General features: G+C 41.6%; 1 protein-coding gene across 5 annotated transcripts in view; it reads left to right on the forward strand.

Annotated features, from left to right (window-relative positions):
* The window catches only part of ctnnd2a (catenin (cadherin-associated protein), delta 2a), a 221,379-nt gene that overhangs the window by 103,335 nt on the left and 93,844 nt on the right, over positions 1-24,200 (forward strand). For all 5 annotated transcript variants that reach the window (XM_031849928.1, XM_031849932.1, XM_031849929.1 and 2 more), the window contains exons 6-11: positions 1,174-1,346; positions 7,460-7,514; positions 8,019-8,229; positions 8,564-8,681; positions 10,615-10,747; positions 15,140-15,313. In XM_031849928.1, coding sequence (XP_031705788.1) covers positions 1,174-1,346; positions 7,460-7,514; positions 8,019-8,229; positions 8,564-8,681; positions 10,615-10,747; positions 15,140-15,313 — 864 coding nt within the window. The remainder of the gene's footprint in view (positions 1-1,173; positions 1,347-7,459; positions 7,515-8,018; positions 8,230-8,563; positions 8,682-10,614; positions 10,748-15,139; positions 15,314-24,200) is intronic.

Below are 24,200 nucleotides of genomic sequence, written 5' to 3' on the forward strand. Positions count from 1 at the left end.
GAGAGAGAGAGAGAGAGAGAGAGAGAGAGAGAGAGAGAGAGAGAGAGCAAGCGAACAGATAAGGGAGAATAATAATAGTGAGCTTTGTTATTTTGGGTGAAAAACGAAACTAACATGCCAGTGAGCTCTGGGGAAGACACTCATTGTAGACTTAAAAGGACATATTCATGATATTTAGAAATCTGGAATTTGGAAAGTATGAAAAAAAAAACCAGAGACATCATAGTTTTCACTTCCTTACACTTCATAACTGCAACTACACAGATTGGACATATTTGTATTCAGAGAGGGTAAAAATAGCAACATAATGAAATATGTATACACCGCTGAGTGAACAGGTCACAGACCTAACTGCTCTTCAATACAACAAAACCACACCAATAAACACACGCAATGATAACCTATATAACGGCTCACACAAACGCCACCGGCTATCGAGTGGTTTCAAACTGTTTCCTTCGGTTAAACTCACCACTCTAGACACAGTCTGGGAGATGGTTCATATTACAAACGATCAATATAAGCTCTGTGTGCACAGCATGAGAAGGTGAACTGAATGTACTCCCGCCAATGAGATTTATGAAGCCATATTCTTATATCCTGCAAAGGTTACTAAACAACAAAATAAACAAGACAATCTGAAGTGATTCATTCCTAACCAGAACTTCCTTATATCTTAGACCAGGGGTCAAGTGAAGTTTTGCTCAAGTTGACAGAACGAGGTAAAAATGAACATGTGTGGGGGGGTAGCAAATCAAGTTATTAGGTGTTCCATCTATTACAACTTTCTTCTTCTCAGCCCTCCTCCTCCCATCCTCTCCATCTCCCTGCTCCTCCTCCTCCTCCCATTCTCTCTTTCCCTCTGTTTCTCTTTCCCTCTGCTAATACATTATGTATGCCATTTCCAACACACGGAGTGCTGCACTGCTGCACTATCTGTTCAAAATTGCTGCTCTCTCTCTTCCCCATTTCACTCTTCGCCTCTCGATCGCTCCCCTTCACACCCCCTCTCTTTCTCACTCTTAATCTCTCTCTACTCACTCTCTCACTATACATGGACACGCACACACACGTAAACACGCACATACACACACATACACAAACTCAACTCCCACCAACTGCCCAACCATACACAACTCTTCTCTCTCTCTCTCTCTCTCTCTCTGTCGGTAGGACCGGCTCTTCTTTCCCAGAGTTCCTTGCAGCTCAACTCCACCCCGGAGGCTTCGCTCCAGTACTCTGCCAGCTACCATAGCAACCAGACCCTCGCCCGTAGCGACAGCATCTCCGCAGCAACTCCTCAGCGCAGCGGGCAGGTTGGAGGAGCCGTGCACAGCTACAACCAGGTAGGAAACACTGTTGTACATAGATGCTGCTGAGGATGCGTGGAAGTGTGATGATGATGATGATGATGAAAATGATGACGAATTCTAACACAGTCCATTTGTGTAAACGTTAGTGTCTGTTCTTAGAAAACTTTAAAGTACACTGATGGCCAGAGAATTCAATAATTGGCGTCTGAGGACTTTGACTCTGAAAGTAACTCACCTGAAGTGAGTTTTCTCCACTATTTATATGTACAGCTGCATTGTGCTCATGGAAGGCACACCGAGAAAAAGAGTTGAGATGTACTGTACATGCTGATTTTCTAGCTCCTCTGGTATTCCATCACTGAGCGAACATTGCCTTTCTTTTTCCTTTACTACCTATCTTGCATAGCGCTTCTCCAGCTACATGCAACTCTCAGTGCTCTCACCAAACGTGGATTTGTTTGACATCACAGTTGGGTCCAGTTGTTCAGTGTACATATTTATACAGAATCTCATTTTGTTAGCCTTACTGAAGTGGCTGAGTCACTGTAACTGGCTTTTGAAGCCAGTTACAGTGATCCAGACAAATCCAATATTTGTCTGTATTTGGGAGGAGGTTAGACACGGGGTTAGACAAATTCTTCAAAGCTGTTTAGAGGGAAATCAGATGCTCATCGACCAAAATGAGGAGATGATTAAATGCACACAGAGAAATCTCAGCAAGTGTCTTGTTTATAAGGACTTGAAAAATAAAGCTGGAGATAAAGTCACATATTAATCACAGCAGTGTGCTGATGAAGAGAGAAAACCCACCTAATTACCTTCCAGCCTACAGGAGCCAATTATTTCCAATTTCAATGGCAATACACACACAGATGTGTACTTTTAAACAGAGACGCACATATCTGCGAAATCAGTGAGCAGCTGCAGTGCTTCATTAAAATGCATTGCTAGTGTCTGGGGCAAATTATCCATTTGATGGTTATGAGATGAAAGTAAGAGGAACTATTTAAGGTCAATATTTATAAACCAGAGTATTATTTAACAAGGGTTACAGCTCTTAGAAGACATTTGTTATATCTTTGCAATATCCTATGCATGTTTTCAATAAGGTGTTGATGGCGTGAATTGGTGCTTTTTTTGTGTTGTGTTAGTGTCTGATTTGCCGTGTGTGTGTGAAAAGCTGTTTGTGTGTTTGTGTACTCGTGTTCCTGTGTCCTTTGAAAGAGAAAGGAGAGGAAGGAGAGGAAGGAGAGGAAGGTGATATTTGTCTTTGTGAACACATTCATTCATCTCCCCCCCCCCCCAACAGTCCCAACAGTCATTAAAGAGATGGTTTCAGAGAGAGCTCCCATTCATTCCCTTGATAAGTAAGACATACTTGAGGCAAACACCGAAAGATAAAAAAACAGATAGACAGGCATGTGCTTTAGATGGATGGGCAGATAAGGCAAAGGGAGTTTTTATTGTCTGTAGTCTGAATTCTGAATTATTTCTTGTCCTCTGTTCCCCTTGTATTGCAGTGTTCCCGTCCTCTTTTCTCTTCCCTCCCTGTCCTCTCTGCTCACCATCTCTGTCTATGTGAACATTAGTGTGTGTGTGTGTGTGTGTGTGTGTACGTACCCTCCTTTCTGATGTTTTGGGCTTGTCAGTGTAATGGGGCCAGTGTTGTCAAAGGGGCTTGTTGCTCATGAATAGCTTTACGCAAGCCAGTGCTTGACAGACAGGTGCAGTTCGCATGCATGTGCATGCAGGTTTTTTCGGTAGCGTGCTTGCAGGCATGTGCACATGCATATGCACAAGGGGGTGCACTTCACGTGTGTACAAAAGTTTGCACAAGTGACTGTTTCAGGGAGAGTGGAGAGGGTTACTACTCTTCTGAGTGGTATTTATAACCCTGAGAGGACCTGCTTTAATAATGCATGGATACATGGCACCTCAAACATCCCAGTGTTTTACTGGAGGGGAAGAGAAGCAGAACTGCAGGATGACATAGAAGGGGATGGAGAAAGTGCTGTCCCTCACAGAGTCTGTCAGGCTTTCTATTTATTAGTGAACTCAGCCAACAAGTCATCTATACTCATCATTTATTTACTCGGTGAGTCACCCATCCATCTGTTCATCTATTCATTTAATTGCTCACCTCTTTATCAGTGAGAAGTCCATTTCTGTCTCACTTTGCATCACGATGACTGTAGCACATATGCATTCTGTAACACAATCACGTAAGATCAACTATTAATAGGGTCCTTAAACTCGGTTTTGTGGCCTGCCTCTCATCAGCCTTAGATCTCTCACTTGGCTTCATAACCTACTAAACTATCACAGGGGACTTATATAAAAGGTTTTTATGGTGCACACTCGTCTGGATAGCAGCTCAAATACCGTGTAATATTTATCTCTGACTGTTTCAAGACACATTTGATAAAAAAAAAAAAACCTTTTCCATGTGCTCTCAAACAAAAACATCAAGTGACAATGTTTATTTATCACACTTTCATGTGCACTTATCATGGGTTCCGTTGACATTTCAGATACTTAAGTATTTTGAAAGACTGTATCTAATAAGCTGTTGTTCCAGCAGCAACAATAGGTAGAAGAAAAATACATTACATAATGCAGTCCATTCACGAGGCAGCATTTGAGCCGTGTGTTTGTTTGACATTTTAAATTCTGTTGATGGAAGAAACTGCAGCTAGCAGTGACCTCTTCCATTATTCTAAGTTACACATCATTTAAAGAGATAAGGGTCTCAAGGTTAAGCTTTGCCTTCAGATCATTCCAGGATAAAGGACCATGGTGGAACAGGCTTGTTTTGCCTGCCTCTGTACTGATGGAGAAGATACATTAAACTGAAGCCATTTGTGTGACCTAAGATTATGACCGCTTTGCAAAACGAAAAACTTCCAGCTTAAGTAAGCAGGACATTAGCCTGAGAGGATTGTATAAACTAAAATGTGCCAGTGTTTTACAGCAGTTTGAGTTATGCTATTTACATATATGTCACATGTCTTGGTAACACCAGCTTTCCTCTAGAAAAGATGAAAACTAGAGAATACAATTTTGACTGACTGCTGAGAAGCTGGCGCTGAGCTGCAAGGCTGGATTGACAGCCAGGAGCTAAACTGCATTGTTTAAAAACTGGACTGTACTGCTTCATGTATGGCTGGGAGCTGAACAGCATTGCTTGATAAATGGCAAGGACCTAAAGTGCATTGTTGGCTTAACTTTCTATGAAGGAGCAGCTGAAGTAGTAGGACGAGTTGGAAAAATAGAAAAGAGATAAATGGGGCAAAATATGGTGCAAGCATAGACTGTATACAAGAAGTGGACATAGTCACCATGACGTCACTCATTAACGATTTGAAGCCTCGAGTTAGACATGTTGGCTGTTGCCATCTTGGCTTTTTGCAACCAGAAGTAACACGATAGCGTGGAGATAAGTACAACCAAATATTGAAAAATGTTACAATTAACTTTTATTTTCTCATAGACTTCTTTACTAGAAGACTTCTTTTTTTCAACCAGAGAAGTCGACCCCCTGCTGGCCATTAGGAATAATGCAAGTTTAACGCATTCCCCCATTGGCGTCATTTTTCAGAACAGAAAGTTGCCGTCCTGAGTGCAAGCAATGAAAGGTGTTGAAATGAGAGTTATAGTTAGTTAGAATGAGGGTAAATCATCAACTGAGGTCTAAGCTATATGTACACTAGACGATATAGATCCCGCAAATGTGGCTAGAGTGGGTGGTGTTAACTTTGCTGGAGGTGGGATCGGGTGGTCAAGAAATAGTGGTCCTGTGATTCAGCAAGCATAGACCTAACAGCATGTGTTAAAGTATTTTATTGAGGGAAGTTTTGCGGTTGCGGGCAGTGTGAGCTGACACACACGCTGAGGTAGCGGTTGGTAATGGTCAGAAATCCAGCGGGAGTAGGATTAAGAAAACAGTCAGACTGCACAGGGCTGTAGTGCGCTCACAGTTCATTTTCAATATAAATCACTATTAAATCACTGACTTCATGGCCACAGATTTTGACTGTGGTAATGATTCTGCCAGTATATTTACATCAAGGGTTTTTGGTTTGAGAGTAAAATTCAGCCCATCCTTTGTAGTTAAGCCAGGTTAAGTTACAGCTTCCATCATGGTTTACTTATTGCGTGTTGAGATCAGGGTGTATCCACAACTCAAGGTTGAATGCTATACTGTACCCTTTTATAAGCGCTTCCACATATAGACAACACATCGACAAAGTGTATGCATGTTACTGAGTCAAGAACATGTAAGACGACATATGGGAACTACCACAGCTCACTGTGTATTTTACCTGTTCCTCGTTTTACCAATTTTCTATTCTCTGAGTTGTTTTCGGTGTCTTCTTGTCTCTGGTACTCTACCTGCCTCCATAAACTGTGTGTCAGGTTTTTTTGAAAGAGACCGCTAATCCACTCAGCCAGAGATAAATCAGGTTCCATGACCCCTCTGCAAACAAAGCAGTGCTGGAAACAAAATCCTGTTGTCTTCCGCAGACACGCTTTAGCTCCTCGCAAAGCAGGAAAATATTACCACAAACTGCCATTCGCAACATCATTGGAGATGGTGTGCCTGTGAGTGTGATGCTTTATTTATCCAGGGGAGGTTTGCTGAGCAGGCATGCTTTTTTTCTTTCTACTAGTCTTTCTGCACAATTGCACACCTGCAAAGATACAAACCTGCAACCTGTTATGTGCAAACGTATAGCCTTAAACTCTAGATTGTTGATGGAAGTGTGTCGGCATGTTGTGAGACACTGGTTATTGGATGATCGTATGTTTGCGGTCATTTACATTTGCAAGTGTGTGTTTGCATACGTGTTTCCATGTGTGTTTAAGTGTGTCTCGTGCTCGATATATACAATTTCACAGAAACAGAATCAGATATGAAACAACAGATAAAGATACTGTCGAACACTCAACAGTGTACATTGATATTTGTCAGTCTCTCCTGATGTGTATGAGATTGAGAGTATTCCAAATGTTATTCTAAGAAACAGAAGGTTTGACAAGTTCAAGTTCTCTGGCTGTGCAGTAATGGAAAAAGCTCCAAGGTGACTCAGTCACTGCGTGCATAATGTGGTCTTTGTACAACTGCAGCCATGTCAGGCTACTAAAAGGCGTGGGCGGTATTACGGTATGCTAGGGAACTTAGGAATCCTGCGGTATTTGTTTCAATACCGTCAAACGCTCCGCTCTCTATCGTATTATACGTAGTGTGTGCCAGTAGAGGATGGTGGGCAAGCTTTTATGGTGGACCAGCTATTTTCATTGAAGTGTTGAAGTGACAACCCCCCCCCCCCCCCCAAGTCTCTCCCTTCCATTTACAGCTTTAAGCATCAACATAAGGTAATATGAGACTCAGTGGAGCACCGGCATATGCTCTCCCCGACTGCCTCTGGAGACTAAGGAGAATATATTAGTATGGACCAGCATGTAATGTGTGGTAGAAAGGCTTCCCATGCTCTAACTTTGCCTCACACACTGGCACAACGTTTTTGTCCATTAGGAATTAATTGCATTTTTCAGTCAAAACTGTTTCCTCTGTCCTCCTTTACGATTTACATCGTATGACATTCATAGCTTTCTAGATGTTACAAAAATCAATACAAGTAATTTTATAACAAATGTCTTTGTCTCTATCTTTTGTCTGATTTTGATATATATACGATTCAGATATTCAAAGTATTTGTGAATATTGTGGTTTACGAGATGACAGATGATAAATATTAAGACATGGATACACGGTGGGCTGTGTAATCCTTCCCTCCACTCTGAGTAGGTGGTGAAACAAGGCTTCATGAGAAATGATTTCAGTCTGCTGAACTCCTAGGACTTCTTTGCCTGCTTCTATGAGTCTGTTTGAATCACCCTCTGATTTGTGTTGGGATTTCATTACTAGCTCCTCAAAGGCTTGACTGTACTCATTGTGCATGAAAAGGTTTTTGATGGCCACTGCTCTTTATTCTTTTTTTATCCCGTTTTTATTAACTCTGTCTCTCCCTTTCCCTCCTCCCAACTTCTCCCTCCGCCACTAATCCCTCGCTCTATTCATCCCTTGTTCCCTGTCACGACTCCTCTTCCATCTCTTGCTCTGTGTTACCCCACATCCCCCTCAGGTGACATCTAGCCGTGCCGCCCAGCAGCAACAATCACAAACTGGGGCAGGGTCAGGTAAGAACTCACTGTGAATACACAGAGCTGACATTTGGAGACGCTGACAGACATGCATGAGAATTGGAACAAAAGAACTTGCCACTAGCAGAATGTTTTTTCGAGCCTGCAGTATGTATAATTCTCTCTCATGGTAGATCTGATGACACTACCACACAGTCGATCATTGATCTTTGGCCTAAGGCATCTACCAATTACACTTATGAAACACCCAATGATCAAAACATGTTGTTATTTGTTATGGCCAATCCATGATGAGCACAGAAGTCCAATAACAAAGCAGCACTCGAGCAGACCATTTCTCCCAATCACCCCCCCCTCCTGGTTTCTCCATTGTTGCCCATGTGAATATTGAAGTCCCCCAGCGGAACTATAGAGTTCCTAGGCCACATCCTTTTTAAGACCCCCACCCAGGCTGACTGTCGCAAGCATCGCTACGGTCTAACTCATTATTTTGCTTTCCCCCCGTCTGTTGAATTCTCTCTCCCTTACCGTGTTCCCCAGGTATCTACTACTCCAGCTCCACCTTACCCGCCCAGCGTGTTGGTTCCCCTCTGTCTGGAGGAGGAGGAGGCACAGGAGCTGGTTCCCCAGGTAAACTCCAACGGCTGGGATCAGCCTCCGATGCTCCGGGGTACTCTACCACTCAGCGCCTGCCTTCCTCCTCCTCTCCCAGCAAGCACTCTCCTGCTAATCGACTGGCCAAGTCATACAGGTAGAAAACCCACAGGGACTGTGAAATCGCTATTGACTTTGATGTATTGGTGTTAACACTGATGTGTTTGAAGGCGAAAAAATTACTGTATTTATTAGTCTCATTCATAGGTTTTACAGACAGTAAGAGAGCAGAGATTAATAAACAATGAGTGACTGTAATTGAATAGAATAGAATGGAAAGGAGAATTACCTTTGGAGTGCCTTTCGGCATGCAGTGACTATAAAATACTCACATACAAGCACTGTTTTTACAGTATATGTGAAAATAAATTAATCATTTCAAGTCATTATTTTTCATAGAAATTATGTTTCTTTGTCCATTTGTCTTCCAGCACCACAGCTGCTGTGACAACTGCAGGAGGAGGCGGGTCTCCCCTGAGGGTCGCATCTCCACCCAACTCTACAGCAGCAGGGGGAGGGGCCGGCTCATCATCGTCCCCTCTTCACCAGGTACAGAATATTACAGTCTTACCAGAGTAGTAGGTGCCAACTTTTTTATGCGCACCCTGCCTTCATATTGCATTGCAAATGCTACTGATAATAATACATTGCTAATGAGTGAAACCAAGGCAACTGCAACAGTACTAGAGTTAAAACAATAATAGTAATGATAAAATCTTCATTTTTAGAGCACTTTTAATGCAAAAGCTGTTGGCTCAAAAAAAAAAAATATAACACAGTCAAACACAGGTAGATAGACAGTAAAATAAGACCACCAAGAATAATACAAATTAGATAATTTGTAAAAAAAAGCAGTGTTGTAGAAGATCTGAGAGCTCACGAAGGCTAAAAAAACGAGAGTCTGCCATGTAGGCAAGTCCCAAACAATTAAGAGCTTTAAAAACAAGTAAAATAACCTTATAACCTATTTTAAAATATTCTTGGAACTAATGGAGAGTAGCAGTCAATTGACTGTTTTGGAAGATAAGTTTAAAGAGTATTGCATGAATACGTTTTTTCAGCATCTTTATAGGGTAGGAAAGGCCGAACGTTGGCAATGACTCTTAAGTAATAAAAAGCTGTTTCGGTTGCCTTCTTTATATGTGAAAATTTAAATCTGAACCTAGGACAAAGCCCATTTTAGTTCTGATTTATTCTCGGGAGCCAAATGGACAAGTTTGCAAGAGAGTAGATCTGTTCAGCTTGGGGGCCAACGAAGGGTATTTTAGTTTTATATTTGCTTAGTTTCAAGAAGTTAATGCTCATCCAATTTATTTCTGCAGCCGTCCCAGTAGTCATGGGACACAAGGCATTGTCGTCCTCAGGCTCAGGCGAAATATACAGCTGCGTATCATCAGCGCAACTGTGAAAATTAGGATAAGATTCTCTGATGATGTTACCTAAAGGGAGCAAATTAAAAAAAACAAGAGGACCAATACAGCTTCCCTGAACATCACCTAAGGGAAAATCATATTTTCTTCGTGCACGATCCGCAAAAGTACCAAGATTTGTCTTTCTGAGGGACAAGATCGAAACCAGTTTAAAAACAGTTCCGGTCGGTAAATTGTGAGATTATGAGAATGTTGATGTTTCCTCTGGCCAGTCTCTGTTAAATATTATCCTGACCAGGTTTGATAATTACTCTCATATCATATTGTTTGCAGGGATTTGTGTATTTGACTCAATTTATATTTTCTTTTATGGTTTTCTGCACGTATCCAGTTTTTAATTACAGAGCAAGATATTCTACAGACAGTAGATTTTAAAAGTGATTTGACAATGGCTAATATAAGCAGCATAATAGCACAACGATTATATTTCAATGTACAATATTTACAGTGCTAATGCCCAGTATTGGTATTTCTTGAACAGTAATTGACAGTCGTACCGTTCTGTGTAACTATGATGTGGTGTAGTCATACTATTAATTGATGCTAACCGGCTGGTTGTTCGATCAAAGATTATTTAATTTTGTGCTTTGTCGGATCTTTAATCATGACAAAGAATGGCGTACTGCACCTCTAGATCAATTACAGATTGAGTCATATCTTCAGACAAAAATCTATACATGTCTTCACTTCACCAAATGGGTAATCTTCAAATAGCACCTTATCTAAACCCTGGAGCCTGAGGTAAATGTGTTGGTTGCTTATGTTCAATATCTCACACTGTAGCGTGATGAAAAGTATTTTGTGCGTGGGTGTTTTCAATGTAAATTACATTCTTAACTCTAAGTGGTCACATGGTTCACACATAGTGCAAATTTGAATTTATAAGCCCGCTTTATAAAAGTTTCTCACTTGGATATTGACAAATATTTGACATATTTAGCTGCCAAAACATTGCAATCTTCCAAGAAGTATTTCACCAATAGATCATTTACAATGAGTGAATTTATAATATTTGAAAGTAACAACAACAAAAAAACCTCTTGTCTTTGCAGATGAGTTCGGGCATAGGGAGCTATGCCACTCTGTCTCCCAAACGACTGGCAGCTCACCACGCTTCTGACCAGTACAAGATCTCCCACGAGCTCTACGCTACGGCTACACTGCAGAGGCCTGGCAGTCTGGCAGGTGGGAGTTCACACACTCATGCAGTCTTAACGTCCAGGTGTACATTTCAATATATCTCATGGCCATTCTAAGAAAGTCCAGTTCTACATTCAAGTCGAATGAATTAGTCAATCGTTTGATAAGCACGTCGATGTGTTGTGGTTGGTATCTTAGAGTTATCTACTCCATATATATCGCAGCACTTGTCCATAATTCACGAGAGGCGTCAGAGCTTCTTCGTGGCTGCCCTTCATGAAGAAGACGCACTAGCTGTTCTGCAGTTTCATTTGTGTACTTTAAACTGCTTATGAACAGGTCTGTTGTGACTACCAGACAGAGACCTGCTTTAAGAAGATTAGAGTGATGCTGAGTCTAATTGTGTTGTCGAATAAGATCTATTTACTGCGTCTGGGAGCTGAATGTATTAGGATGACACTGGTCTCTCAGTACATGCAGCAGCAAGCTTTTATTTGCCCCTGCAGCTGCATTGACAAGTTAATGGCTTTCTCTCTTGACTCTAGAAAATTGAGTTGGCTGAATATCAAACTGAAAATGAAACTGTGTCGTGGAAACTTTTAATGGTCCATTGTGTACAATTTAATTTGAGGTTCTCTGTCTGTGCCTGTTTCAATGATAGATAACCCATTATTTCAAGGACTTTTAATTCTCAAGGCTTGTATTACAAGTGCCATTCAGACTAAAAGTAGTTTTTGATAGCCTTCCTTTTTCATTTGGCTTTACTGAAATGTCATGCAATTAGAAAATATTCATTCATGATTACAAAGTCATGGAAATGCAGAGAAGTATCTATGTTACTTGTCTCAGTAATACTTTAAGGGGTTTAAACAGATTTTGGAAATCTGTGTTGATTTTTTGACTTTTTCTTCTTTTTATTTATTTTTTCTTCTTCTTCAATGTAAATATGGACATTCAGTGAGCTTAGCATAGTAAAGATCTTCACCATTTTTAATGCCTCTGTTAACAGCCTCCTTTGCCACAAGTTTATTTATCTTTTTAGATTGAGTGTTTTCAATTTTTCATGCGGGTTCAAGATTTATTTGACGAGATTAATCCTGATTAAACCAGGTGGTAGTGTTTTGAAGCTCCGGCGTGAGTTAAATGATTAGCCCTTTAAACTTGGAGCTATATTAATGAAGAACATGACCTTCATGCTTTACCCTGAGGGCATAACTGGGATCTTGAATCAACGCCTGCAGTTTCATCTCTTCTGAAGACTTTAAATGAAGAAGAAAGGAAAGGTCGAGGCTGAACAGGACGAGTACCCATGGAAAAAGAGATCTGCCTGTCACTATAAATAACAGACCTTGGTCATATGTTCATCAGAATTCCCTTTCATATGCTTGGACTACCATGTTAAGGTTGATTGTACAAGAACAATTTGAAGTCCACAGATCAATCCTGGAAATGCAAGATATTTACTTTCAAATACTTGTCTGTAATTTCAGGGACTCACCATATTTCCAAAATCCTTCCAACCACGAATTATTTGGCGATACTTTGAGTTAGAAGTGAGCTTATTCTCAGCGGGCAACTTCCTCCTGGGAAAAAAACACAGTAGAGTTCATGTGGCTGGCTTGTTTGGAGAGGCACTTAACAGCTCTATAGCACCTCACCTACAGTGGAGTTAAGCTGCGTAAAAAACCGAAATCACCTAAAAAAAGAAATGTCCTCTCTGTGCTTCCTGCATGAAGGGCCTGAGTGATACAGTCCACTGTTTCTAAATGTTGCAATAGTGACACAATAGCATAACCTGGAAAAGAAATGAAGCTCTTCAAGCATCATAATTACAAGTTACCAGTAAATTCAACTGAGAAATGGCTTAATATTTAGAGATTCGGCTTCATTGGCATCAACACTGACTGGTGGTTGACATTGAAGCCTCGGGCACAACTGCCTTCGACATTTTTATAGTTCTGTTTTATTTTTGATTTGCCCAGAAAATTGTTGGACCAATATGATAGTTTCTTGGTAAAATGACAGTAGGTACTGTACATGGTTACATATGAAAGCGCAAGAATGTCATATTTTTTTTTTTTTACTGCAGGTGTGACATTTAGTTTGCTTTCTTGTAAACTATACAAACAGGACAGAGGCATCAAGGGACCAGAGTTGGTTTTTACATTTTCTTATCCTTTAAATATTTTACAGAATAAAATATCATGGGAGGGCATCTGTCTATTTCTCTCTCTCTACATCATTCTATCTTCTCTTCTTAAAGTTCCCTCTCCCTTTGAAAGAAAGAGGTCAGTACGTCCACGAGTGGGCCCTTGTGAGTTAAAAAAATAAATGAATAAAGAAATAAAACCGACTCCCCGAGACTTCAAAGACGAAAGGGATGAAGGAAGAGAGAGAGAGAGCTGGGATGAGTCATGCCGTTAATGGGTGTGTCCATGACTCTAATTAGCACTCCTTAATGAATATGCTGACCATCTCTGCCTCGTTCTTGCTTGGTTTTCCTCTATCTGTCTCCAGATTCGCCTCATTTCAATTGAGCTCAATGGCCGTCCATTTCTGTCATTTTCTCAAATTCTCTCCATCTCCCTTTCCTTCTTTTCTCACTGCCGTATTCCGACTCTGTCTTCATCTTTCGGTTTGCCGTCTCTGCTGCCGGCTAACAGAGTGTGACAGGCGACAGCCTACCTTTTCATTAGCAAGGAGGTAAACCGGCAAGTCCGTTAACCTCCCTGTTGAAAGGAGGACGGCACACAAAACGCAATAGCTTCTTTGCCACAGTCATGCTCAAAACAGGTATAATGAGGCCCACCGCTACTTTATCATTTTCCATTGTGTATAGTACAGGAAATGCAGGCAGGCTTTTGTTCATCCTAAAAGGTGCTTGCACCATCCTATCGTAGGCTGTTCGATAAAGGAGGTTTAGGGTAACAGATTCCTGCTGTGTGTTTCTGTTTGAGTATTCACTATCATTCAGCTTTAAAATACTCTCTTGGACTTGTCTGCTTTGTTGGACGGTCAAAACAAGAAGTAGACACAGATCCCAAGCTGCAACAAAAACTAGAGCATGGCTACATGGTACTGTATGACTAGGCCTCACATGCTTTGCCTTCTGATATGATCTGAAGGCTGGTGAGGTTAAGTTGATGGCGGATACACACGGAGGTCTGAATCCGAGTCTCGAAGCTCTGCACTCGTCCCCCTTCTTCCGCTGGAAAATGCTTGGCACGTGACTTTCCATCGATTGAGGGCTAATGCGATATGATACAACGTTAGCTCGACTGGGAGATCTCTCTTTCCCTCAGTCACAGCTGTGTGTATATATGAGTGTGTGTGTGCACTTCTTTTCACTGCTATGTCACCTAAGCCCTGCTAACTCATTGTCCTACTCCCCCAGTCCCCTCCTTTTCTTCTCCTTCCTAATTTTAATTTAGCTCCGTGTTTTCAGAGGGAGGCCTCACAATTGTTCTGCTGTGTAATGTACTGAACAAATGCCTGCTGTCAATGTCTTCCTTGCCCTGTGTCTGTGGGATTCCTGCCAGACACAGAGCAAGAGGGGGGACACTACATCTCATTATTTTATAGCTGACGCCAAGCAATGTGTTCCTTGGAGATTAAAAAGAATGAAATACAGAGGCATCCCTTTCTCTTGATCTTCTTTCTCTGCCTCTCTTAATATCTGCCTATTTCTTCCTATCTCATGTGTTGCTATGCATGTCTCTTTATTTTTCTGTCATTTCTTTCTCTACTTCGACTTGGTGCATCACTAACTCACCGCTTGCCCTACCCCTCATACACACACACAGACACACACACAAACACACACACACATCAACCTTATCTGTCCACCATATAAATAGTGTGCTGTCTGTCACTTGGTGCCTTGTAACACTCACTCTATAGCAGCTAAAAATAAATGGTCCGGGGTTAAAATGGACAAGTCGAAAGACAGAGGCCTGCTTTTTGTTGTCGAGTGCTGTGTTCCTCTCCTTTGCTTCCCTCTCATTATTACTGTTACACTCTTTCAGCCATCATCTCTACACCTGTTCCTTTTCTTTTACCTTGTCTCTCGTGTGTGTACTCATCATCTTCTGCTACATTCACTTTTCCTTTTTCAATTTCTTTATTCGCTTTCTTTCACATCCTCTGTATACCTAGTTTCTACCCTCTCCATCCTCTGTGGTGTCTATCACTGCCTTCCCACTGCACTGTCTTTCCATTTTTCGTGCATACAAATGGAACCCACCTTCCCTTCCTCTTTTTCTTTCCTTAATTTTTCTTTAAAGTCCATCTGTTTAATTCCCATATACCACCCTTCCTTACCTCCTGTACCGTACCCCGTCTTGCAATTTGCCTTTCCCTCCTTTTATCCTCCTTCTTTCATCCTCTCTACCTATCTTCCTTACATCTTTTTTCTCTCTCTCTCTCTCTTTTCTCCAGGCTCTCGTGGCTCCTACAGTAGTCAGCATAGTCAGGAGCCCCTTCGGCCCTTGGGGTCCCCAGAGCACCACATTGATCCCATCTATGAAGAACGTGTCTACCACAACAAGGGCCCCATGAGGAGTCTTAGCCAGAGCCAGGGGCCGGACACAGGCCCCTATCGCAACAACACCGGTAAGGCCGTCTCTGCATTTGTATAATTAGTTACAGCTATGGAGTTTAATTTTAGCATTTTTGGGGTTTTTATTAACTTCATATGCTGTGTGTGTTTGTTTTAGTTTGAAACTAAAATGTATTCTACAACTTCTCAGTATCTTAAGACTTAAAGGCATACTTTTGACCAATGTCCTTGTGGCAAAGACCCCCTTCCCTGCAGACACTGCAGAAGGACAACAAGGTCTGACTTGAATCTGCCTTTATGGAAACATAATAATGGAGCTCGGACAAACTTGTCTGAGGAGGCAAATGATGTGTATATGAGGAGCTAAATTTACATCCATTTACGTAATTTTATGTCACACAGCAGCACGCATTCACCTCATGTAGATTGATGCTCACTTACAGTGTCAGGTATAAATAATATAAAGATGCAACAACACACATTAGGCCATTTTTTCCCCCACATGAGTTGAATGTTGCAGCCCTTTTCCTGTTTTGATTTATTCTCGTTTTTTATGCTGTGTAGTTACTCGTGCACATTTCCAACAACTCCATCCGACCCGGGGACAAATGGAGAAAGTAGATAAGAGAGAATAAAGCCATTGATGACCCTTTTGTTGGGGTTACTTGTTTCGCAGTTGGGAATGAAGCACAGTTTCACATTTTCTATCAAAGTCACACAGTCACACACACACTCATTCGCACCCGCTCTCTACGTAACTCCATTGTTGCCAGCAATGTGTTTTTAATAGGGCCTCATTGAGTTTATCTCAATGTGGGTTTAGGTACGCCATGGTAATCCCATTACCGTATCATACCCACATGAAAACACCCAAGTCGGTCACGCCACGTTCACAGCTCCCTCGATGTCATTAACCAGCCTAGCCTTAATAGCTATCATTAGCATTTGGGTCAGAATCATAGCACTAAATGTGCCACTCTAGACCAGCGTTTGAGTTGATCAGTTTGACTCACTTAAGAGGAACCAGAGTTGCCTTTAAACACAGAGTAGTAGCTTTTGAAGCACATTGCAGTGCTCTGATAACTGTCAGTGAAATCCTGAACAATTCATACAGCGATTGTCTTTGCAAGCAGGAATTAATTAAACAAGTGCTCTTCAGAAGTGTACAGAGAGGATCCACTGCTATCTATAATTTACTGCGCCTTGTATTTGTTTCAATAGAAGGGTATGAGAAAGCTCACAAAGGAAATTTGTACTGCAGCTACAAAAATCAATAGACTGTGGATTAGACTGTGTACATTTAATTGCAACGCTTGAGGTTTACAATACGCTTCTCCTATGATACAGTATTTTAATTGTCTCATGTTGTTTAAACTAAATCCTCCGTCAGAGTATATTTCCCCCCTTGTGTTCTTGGCCTATGTAACTACCGTGCTAAATCCACACACCGACGATGAACCGCGCCTTCAAGTCACTGGGCTGTTGAATTAAGGCTTGGCCTTGGCGCAGCGTGTTTTAAAATTCATGTTAATAGTCTGTGCAGTGACGAGGGCATTGTCTAATAAGGATTCATAATAGCACAGAGTGATAGCACATAGTGAACTGATAAGGGCTGTGCTGACATGGTGAGCGGTAAGTCATTAATTATGTCATAGCATCTTTTCTTAGCAATGGCAGGCTCACATTATTGGTTCATTAAACTGGCATGGATCAATGTAATTAATGCTGTAAGTCATTCCTGCGGTGGGATGAGAATGGAGACGTTTGCGCGTGTATTTCAAACATAAATTTGTAGTCAGTGGGTCTATATATACGGTGCACAGTGTCAGGCTAATTCAAGGCCAATTTAAACCAGGCACTTGCAGTGAAATGAAGCTCACAGTATTCATTGAGAGCGTGGGCCTTCACATTACTTAACTGGACACTTAACTATGAAGAGGAGCCGCATGATACAACAAAAGCCATTTAAGTGACTGTAATTGTTCATGCACTGTTTTTTTTTATAGTTTCCAGTTGAGGACAGAGAGACAGGTGGAAGGAAATAGGGAGCAAGCAGGACACGAAGAAGAAGCAAGTAAAACAGACACATAGTGTGGTCAACTCCAGATTGAATCAACATTTGTGAGTTTGTAGAGGTCAAATGTCTGGTTAAAACAACCAGATTGTGAACATTGTTTTTACATTTTCTTTTGCTCAATCACTAGCCTCAATACACATTTACTGCAATTTTTATTAACAGTGGGGCTCATTGCTGAGGATTTATTTTCTATTCAACACACTTGACAATTCAGTCAGGTCCAGTTTAGAAAACTGTCAATTGGTTAACCTGTCTGTCTGCTCAGTTTCCATTCCTCCGTACTCTTCGCAGCTCAGTTCACTTCGAAGTTCATTGTTCGCCTGGCCAGGCTGTGTTACATCAACAGTATTGTCACCACATCTACAGTAAATACAGCTGAGAAAATCTAAAAAGGTTTCTATTTCTATTAAAAATCTGCTCCATCTGTTTGACTGTGTGTATGTCTGTATCATGGCCAAGCCTCTCTCTCATGCTCACACCCTTCTTCAGTGACCGTATTCTCACTAACTGATGTCTTAACCTCTTCATCCTCTTTTCCTATCTACCCAGCACACCCACACATCCACACACAGCACCATATATACATATACGGTATACACCATATATTGTGCAAGTATGAGTGTGTGTGTCTGGAGTTTTGCACTATGCATGTGTGTAGGCAGCGAGCAACGTTTCATTCTCGGATTAAACCAGGCCAGCGCCCCAGAGGACTGCAGGTTAATGTGGCCTATTTACAGCGATTATTCCTGCATGGTCACAGCATCTCTAACACACACACACATCCGTCCACATTCATTCTGCTACAAAGATGAATCACAGCATGAAAAAAAAGCCTCAGGATGTGGTTTACACATTTGTTTATTTTTTCCAAAAAGACATTGTGTGTAGTTTGTCACGTCGTTTGTTTCTTTTCTTCTCTACATCCTCCCTGTTTCTGACATCAGTAAAGCTCTCTCTACTCTCTTTAGTGACCTCTCATTCCTTCTGCCTCTTACTATTTTTTACCTTTTTACATATGCATTTCTACCCTTCTCTTTCTTTTATTGTTTCTCTCCTTCATTTCACCTAGTCTACTTATTCAGAGAGCGGTGAAATCTTGCCCTCCTTCTCTCTTCTTCCTCCCTCCTTTCCTCTCACCTTCCCTCCTTACTTCCTTCCTTTTTTCTTCCTCCCCTCCTGCCTGTGGTCTTACGTTTTTGCCTTTCTACCTTCCCTCCTTGTTTCATCAAAGCTATCTTGGTCTGTATTAATGACTCTGACCACTGGGAATAGCATCAGCTCTGAATGGATGTGGCACCTTTTTCTCTTTAATGGCTTATCATCAGACCCGCATGTAGCTCAGGTAGCGACAGAGAGAATGGGTAGATTCATTGCCGCGACTATTTGTTAGGTGCATCTCGTAGCCAGGTTGAGCTATGGCTGTTGATAAGGACTGTTATGTCGTTTAACATTGCTCCCTCCAGTATCTTTGAAGGAGACCGACATAAATTCTTCCACAACCATTAATCACTGAGCTGTGGTAAAAACAAGGTTACATTTTCTCAGCCATTAGCAGAACTAGATACGCATATGATGCAAAGTGTTACGGGAACAATTGGGAATTTGCATTTTGAGTCAGACTTTCTATTAATTTTACATCACATTTTTGGAAATAATACTCTGGCCAGTCCTGTGGTGTTGTTTGAGTGTTTATACCTTATCAACTGCTAACCAGACAACACCATGGACGGTGTTTTATTCTGCATCCACTCCAAGAGCTTTTCAAATTAAGAGCCTCTTCTTGGATATTCTAAACTTTACTTTCGATAAACCATTCCTGGGTCAGTCCAGAGGCTGATTTTCGATTTGTTTTTTGTCTGTGTAAATTCTTGGGATAATCTTTGATGTTTGGGCATATCTTTTTGGTCTGATGCAGCTCAGCCTCTGCCACCTCAGCCTTGTTTTACTGACTCCTCTTCTAAATGAGGATGGCCGCGGATTTTTGCAGATGAATAATTACTCTCTGGTAACATAGCGTGTTTTCTTTTCTGTCTATTTTTGGATGAATGCAGTGAGGGCTATGGTGTTGCAAGAATCACAGAATATGTGAACACACACTTCTTAACATTAGGTTCCTGTGATTAAATCCATGCAGTTCCCAAGACAAGGGATCAATTCACGTAAGCGCGCGCGCGCGTGTGTGTGTGTATGTGTGTGTGTTATGTTTCTCGAAACCATAGCAGGATTATTTTCACTTAAAATTGCAGCTCTTTAGCACCGGCTCCTTTTGCCTGAATGTGCACACATACAGTACACGTGCACAGTAAAAAGGAGGAGATGAAATATGAGGAAGGCTTTGCATCAAAACATTAAACCAATCTGCTTTCCCCTTTAAATCTGCTGTGTTACTTCTGTAATAAGATCTGACATCCTAATGAGGGAGACAGAGCAGGGAGTGTGATGGAGGAGAGAGATGAGAGCGAGAGAGAAAAAACAAGCCCAAGAGAGGAGGTAAAGATGAAGAGGACGGGAGAGGGGATGCAATTCTTGTGCTTCTCTTCTGGCCAGTAGGCAGGAAAAGTCCAGGGCCGAGAAAGTGACAGAACCTTAAGAGAAAAGAAGCATATGTCCCGACCCCAAATGGTGTTTCTGATACTAATTATAGTCACTTGGACTGTGTGTGTGTGTGTGTGTGTTCATTTATACGGATATAACTGATGGATTTTTATAGTTACAATCTCAAAGATCTGCGTCTCATTCTCGTTTCTTTCATCTACATGGCGATAATCTTTTATTGCAGGTGTGTTTTAAGATCTCACTTCCCAGAGATCTAAACAATGTGATTATTCCACGACAGACACTGCAGTTTGTAATGCTGCGAAATGCAAGGGCTTCCTTTAGCGTGCCACAGGCTCAATCACCAGTGTGTTACCTCATTCAGCGATAGATAGAGACTGAACAGACTTCACTCGAAATGAAAATCTTTGAGACCATTACTTCAAAGATTTAAACATTATTTGTACCTTTTTTTAAACGCATATTAAAAAGTGTGCATACATGTACAAGCATACATACACATTTTAGCGAATGGCCACAAGACATTGTTTAGACAAGGTTTCATAAAATAGAAATGTATATATTATATCACCAGTAATAATGGTAGTTATTACTGTCTTTTTACTTGTAATTATCATGTGTCACCGATGGTAGCGAGTGCATGGTTCAAATAGGGGCAGAGTGAGTAGCAGGGGGAATTGACCAGTCTCAGTAGATCTAAATCACCAGTCCTTTATCAGTTAGTAGGGAACTAAAGTGCTGCAGCATTGTTGGACCTTTTGTCCCCCAAGACACTTTAGTGTGTCACTCACCAGGCTCGCTCTGTCACCAGGTCAGATTCGATTTGTTTTAGCCAGGATCAATTTCAGCTTGGCCCCTGATCCTGCTGATCTTTTAATAAACCTACGGTCGTTTAAACACCAGTGAAGACCTATTTGTAAATTTGCTTTTACTTATAAAGTGATGTTTAATTGTCCAGTGTATGACTAATCTTAATTTTGATCGAATCAGTTTGATGTTAACATTTTGAAACAGGAAATGAAGGAAGGAAGGAAAGGGGACAAAAGAAGGAGAGGTGAGAGGAAGGAAATGGAAAGTGATTTATTCCTCTGCACATTCATGTGTATAATAATGTGATTTTTCTCTGCTGTAGTCTGCTTTTTAACAGAAGGACTGAACTCTGACAGGCAATGCAACTATGACCTACAGTACTGTTCAACTTAGTGGTGTGATAGTGGACAACAACTCAATTTCTAAGTTTATTCCAGGTTACTTATGTGGTGGCTTAAACTTATTTACAGTGAGTTTTTGCTGAAGCCTCAGAAAGCTTTAATTACCAACTCAAAGCATCTGACTTACTCTCCAGATCAGCACAAATTCTTTCCCTTGCGAAAACATATGGCACTTCCTAAATGTAGGTTTAAGTGAAGTCGGTGCTAGTCACCCCGCACCACCCTCTCTCTGTGTGTTCACAAGTGCACACACACACACACACACACACACATCAGTGTCCTCTAATACTATTCATACCACACGTGCACAAAGCGTGCACAGAAACGCGCACACATCAGCACATTCTACTCCTGTCCAGCGCTATCTCAGTTTACATGATTAGCATATTCTCTGTTTTATCAGCAGTAATGATTTCAGAACTGGTGAAAGAAACATTCATTTGTTTTTGTCCTCAGAGATCACACCGATACACTGGAAGTCAGCACAAAAGACAGCAATGACTGTCTTTATTAAATGACAACGAAACCTTCATATCTGCTGTTCAAAACGTGTTTCATTCATTAATTGATTCACAGTTTATCATTATATACATTGCTTATTGCCTCCGTGGTTGCGCTTTGTCTCCCCATTGTCCCGTATTGTACAATGAATGCCTATAAATAAACTGCCCTCGCAACTGTGGATATCTTTAACATCAACAATCCTTTTAGCCCTCTTCCTCTAAAACCGTTTCACTGTCACTATATTATTTAGACTGAATCAACATCAAATGGAATTCATGTTCATGTTAAGTGTGAAATCCATCCATCTTATCGTATTCAGGGTTGTGGGGGGGCTGCAGCATACTGGCGAGAGGCAGGTAACACACAGGGGAGAAGGGTTCACATGCACCGCGGGTGATGACGAGCGTCCAGTCCACCTCCTTGCATCTCTTTGGGCTGCGGTTGGGAAAAGGAGCACCCGGAAGACCTCCACATAAACGCAATACAGAAAGGCCCGAGCTCTCAGATTCCAATCCTTTGCCATAAGGCAACAGTGCTAACAACTGAACGGCCATGTTTCCTATAACTGGGATCATTTAGTGTAGATACTGTGATGCACCTAAATGGTGGTGTCTTGTTTTTCCAGGATATTGGTCTCAGATATTGGCTTCATGCCATAAAGCAATTTGTGAGGCTAGAAGATTTTCTTAGCAACAAATCAAGTTAACTTGTATTGTATCTATTAAATACAAGGTATTTCAAAATGTTACATTAGACATCATTAGACATTTTTTTATCTTTGTGCCATACATGAGTGTGTAACGTGCAGTGGCTGTATGCCAAATGTACCATCCTTCGGTTGGACTTTTCATGACTTTCACCATTGTCCTTCATGTCCAGCATGAACATTTAGCAACAGCCACTGGCCTGGGGCCCCTGCTGTGTCTAAGTGGCATGCTCGGAGAAAGACATGGCACCTTGACTCATAGAGCCAAGTGTCCTACAGCTCCCACACCGTAAAACGCTGTATAAAAGGGTGTGTGCGTGTGTGTGTGTGTGTGTGTGTGTGTGTGTGTGTGTGTGTGTGTTTCTGTGTATATGTGTGTCCTTCAGTGCTTCCAGCTCAGGAACTTCAAGAGCTGTGTGTTGGCCAGGAGGATCTCCCAGGGATAAACAGAGGGAGAAACTAATCCTTACTCTCCTCCACATTCAAGCAGTGTGTGTTTTTGTGTGTGTGTGTGTGTGTGTGTGTGTGTGTGCATGTTTGCTTCACCCGTGGCTGCTGTCGGCAAGGTTGTGTGTGCATGTTGTTGTATGACCTTAAAGCATTAGAAAAAGATGTGTTACAGGCACGCATGTTTAGTCCATGTCAATCACTGGCATATTTAGAAATCTGTGTTTGTGTGCTCGTGCGTGCCCGTGCGAGTGTGCGTATGTGAGAGGGATAGAGACTGTGAGGGGTTTTGTGTAATCGTGCTGAGCGCTGAAGCGTGTCGAGAGAAAGGACATGTCCTCAGCTCCGATCGCATAGTCTACTACAACCACAATAGAGGGAGAGAGATAGAGAGACGGACGGGTGTTAGGGAAGAAAGGGGTGGGGGGGGGGGGGGGGCATGAAATGAATGGATGATATAGAGGGAGAGAGAGAGAGAAAAAGAGGGATTGAAAGGGAAGGTTTCAGAGTAGATGGGTGAGTAAAAAAAAGATGGATGGAGGGATATGTCTAGAGTGGGGAAGAAAGAAAGGAGAAAAGGGCAAGGGAGTGATGAAGAAAAGGGAGTGACAGAGACAGAGTAGGGTTGAGGAAAATAGAGGCAGAGATGGAAGAATGAGAAGGGAGGATGGACATGGGAAGCTCGGCTGATTGGTTTGATCTCCCTCGAGTAATTTTTTTCTTTCTTTCTCCCTATCTCTCTTTCCCTGCCCCCTATTTTCCTCCATCTCTTGTACATTCAGCTAGGGCTCCCTTGTCGCAGCAGACCAAAGAAAAAGTCAGTCCCGCTCTTAGCTAGCCGGCCCCCTCAGCCGGCTGGCTAATTGCAGAGGTATCACTGTGTCAAATGACTAATAGAGTTTCCTTTCCAGCCGCTAATCTGCCAGCAGGAGCACAGCCGTGATTTGTTTACTCTACGCCGAAGCAAGGGAGTACAAAGACAGACCCGCCCTTATATTTTTCTCTCCCAACACAATTTCATGCCGCCAGAGCGTTAATTGTGAGAGGTGTTAGTGGAGTGTGCATGTGTGTGTCGCCGCATTTCATGATATGTGTTGTGTTTCATGGGACGGCACAGTGCCTCATGCTCTCTTTTAATTCATGAAAGACACACCGTCTCACTCTCATACACACATATGTTTGCCTTACTAGAGACGATACATTTCTGTTTTGTTTTTTCTATCAACCTGAACATTCAACTTTTAAATTGTTTTGTGATATTTAAACCTAAATGTAGTTTAATTATAATCCTAAACTTCAATCCCAACTGACACAGTGTTTTAACACTGGTCAAAAATGCCAAAGGTCTAAAACCCCAACTGGTTTGCAAAGACATGAATACAAGAATACATGCACACACACACACACACACACACACACACACACACACACACACACAC

This window comes from Anarrhichthys ocellatus, unplaced genomic scaffold, assembly GCF_004355925.1.
Source record: "Anarrhichthys ocellatus isolate YVR2014 unplaced genomic scaffold, GSC_Weel_1.0 scaffold10, whole genome shotgun sequence".
NCBI lineage: Eukaryota > Metazoa > Chordata > Actinopteri > Perciformes > Anarhichadidae > Anarrhichthys > Anarrhichthys ocellatus.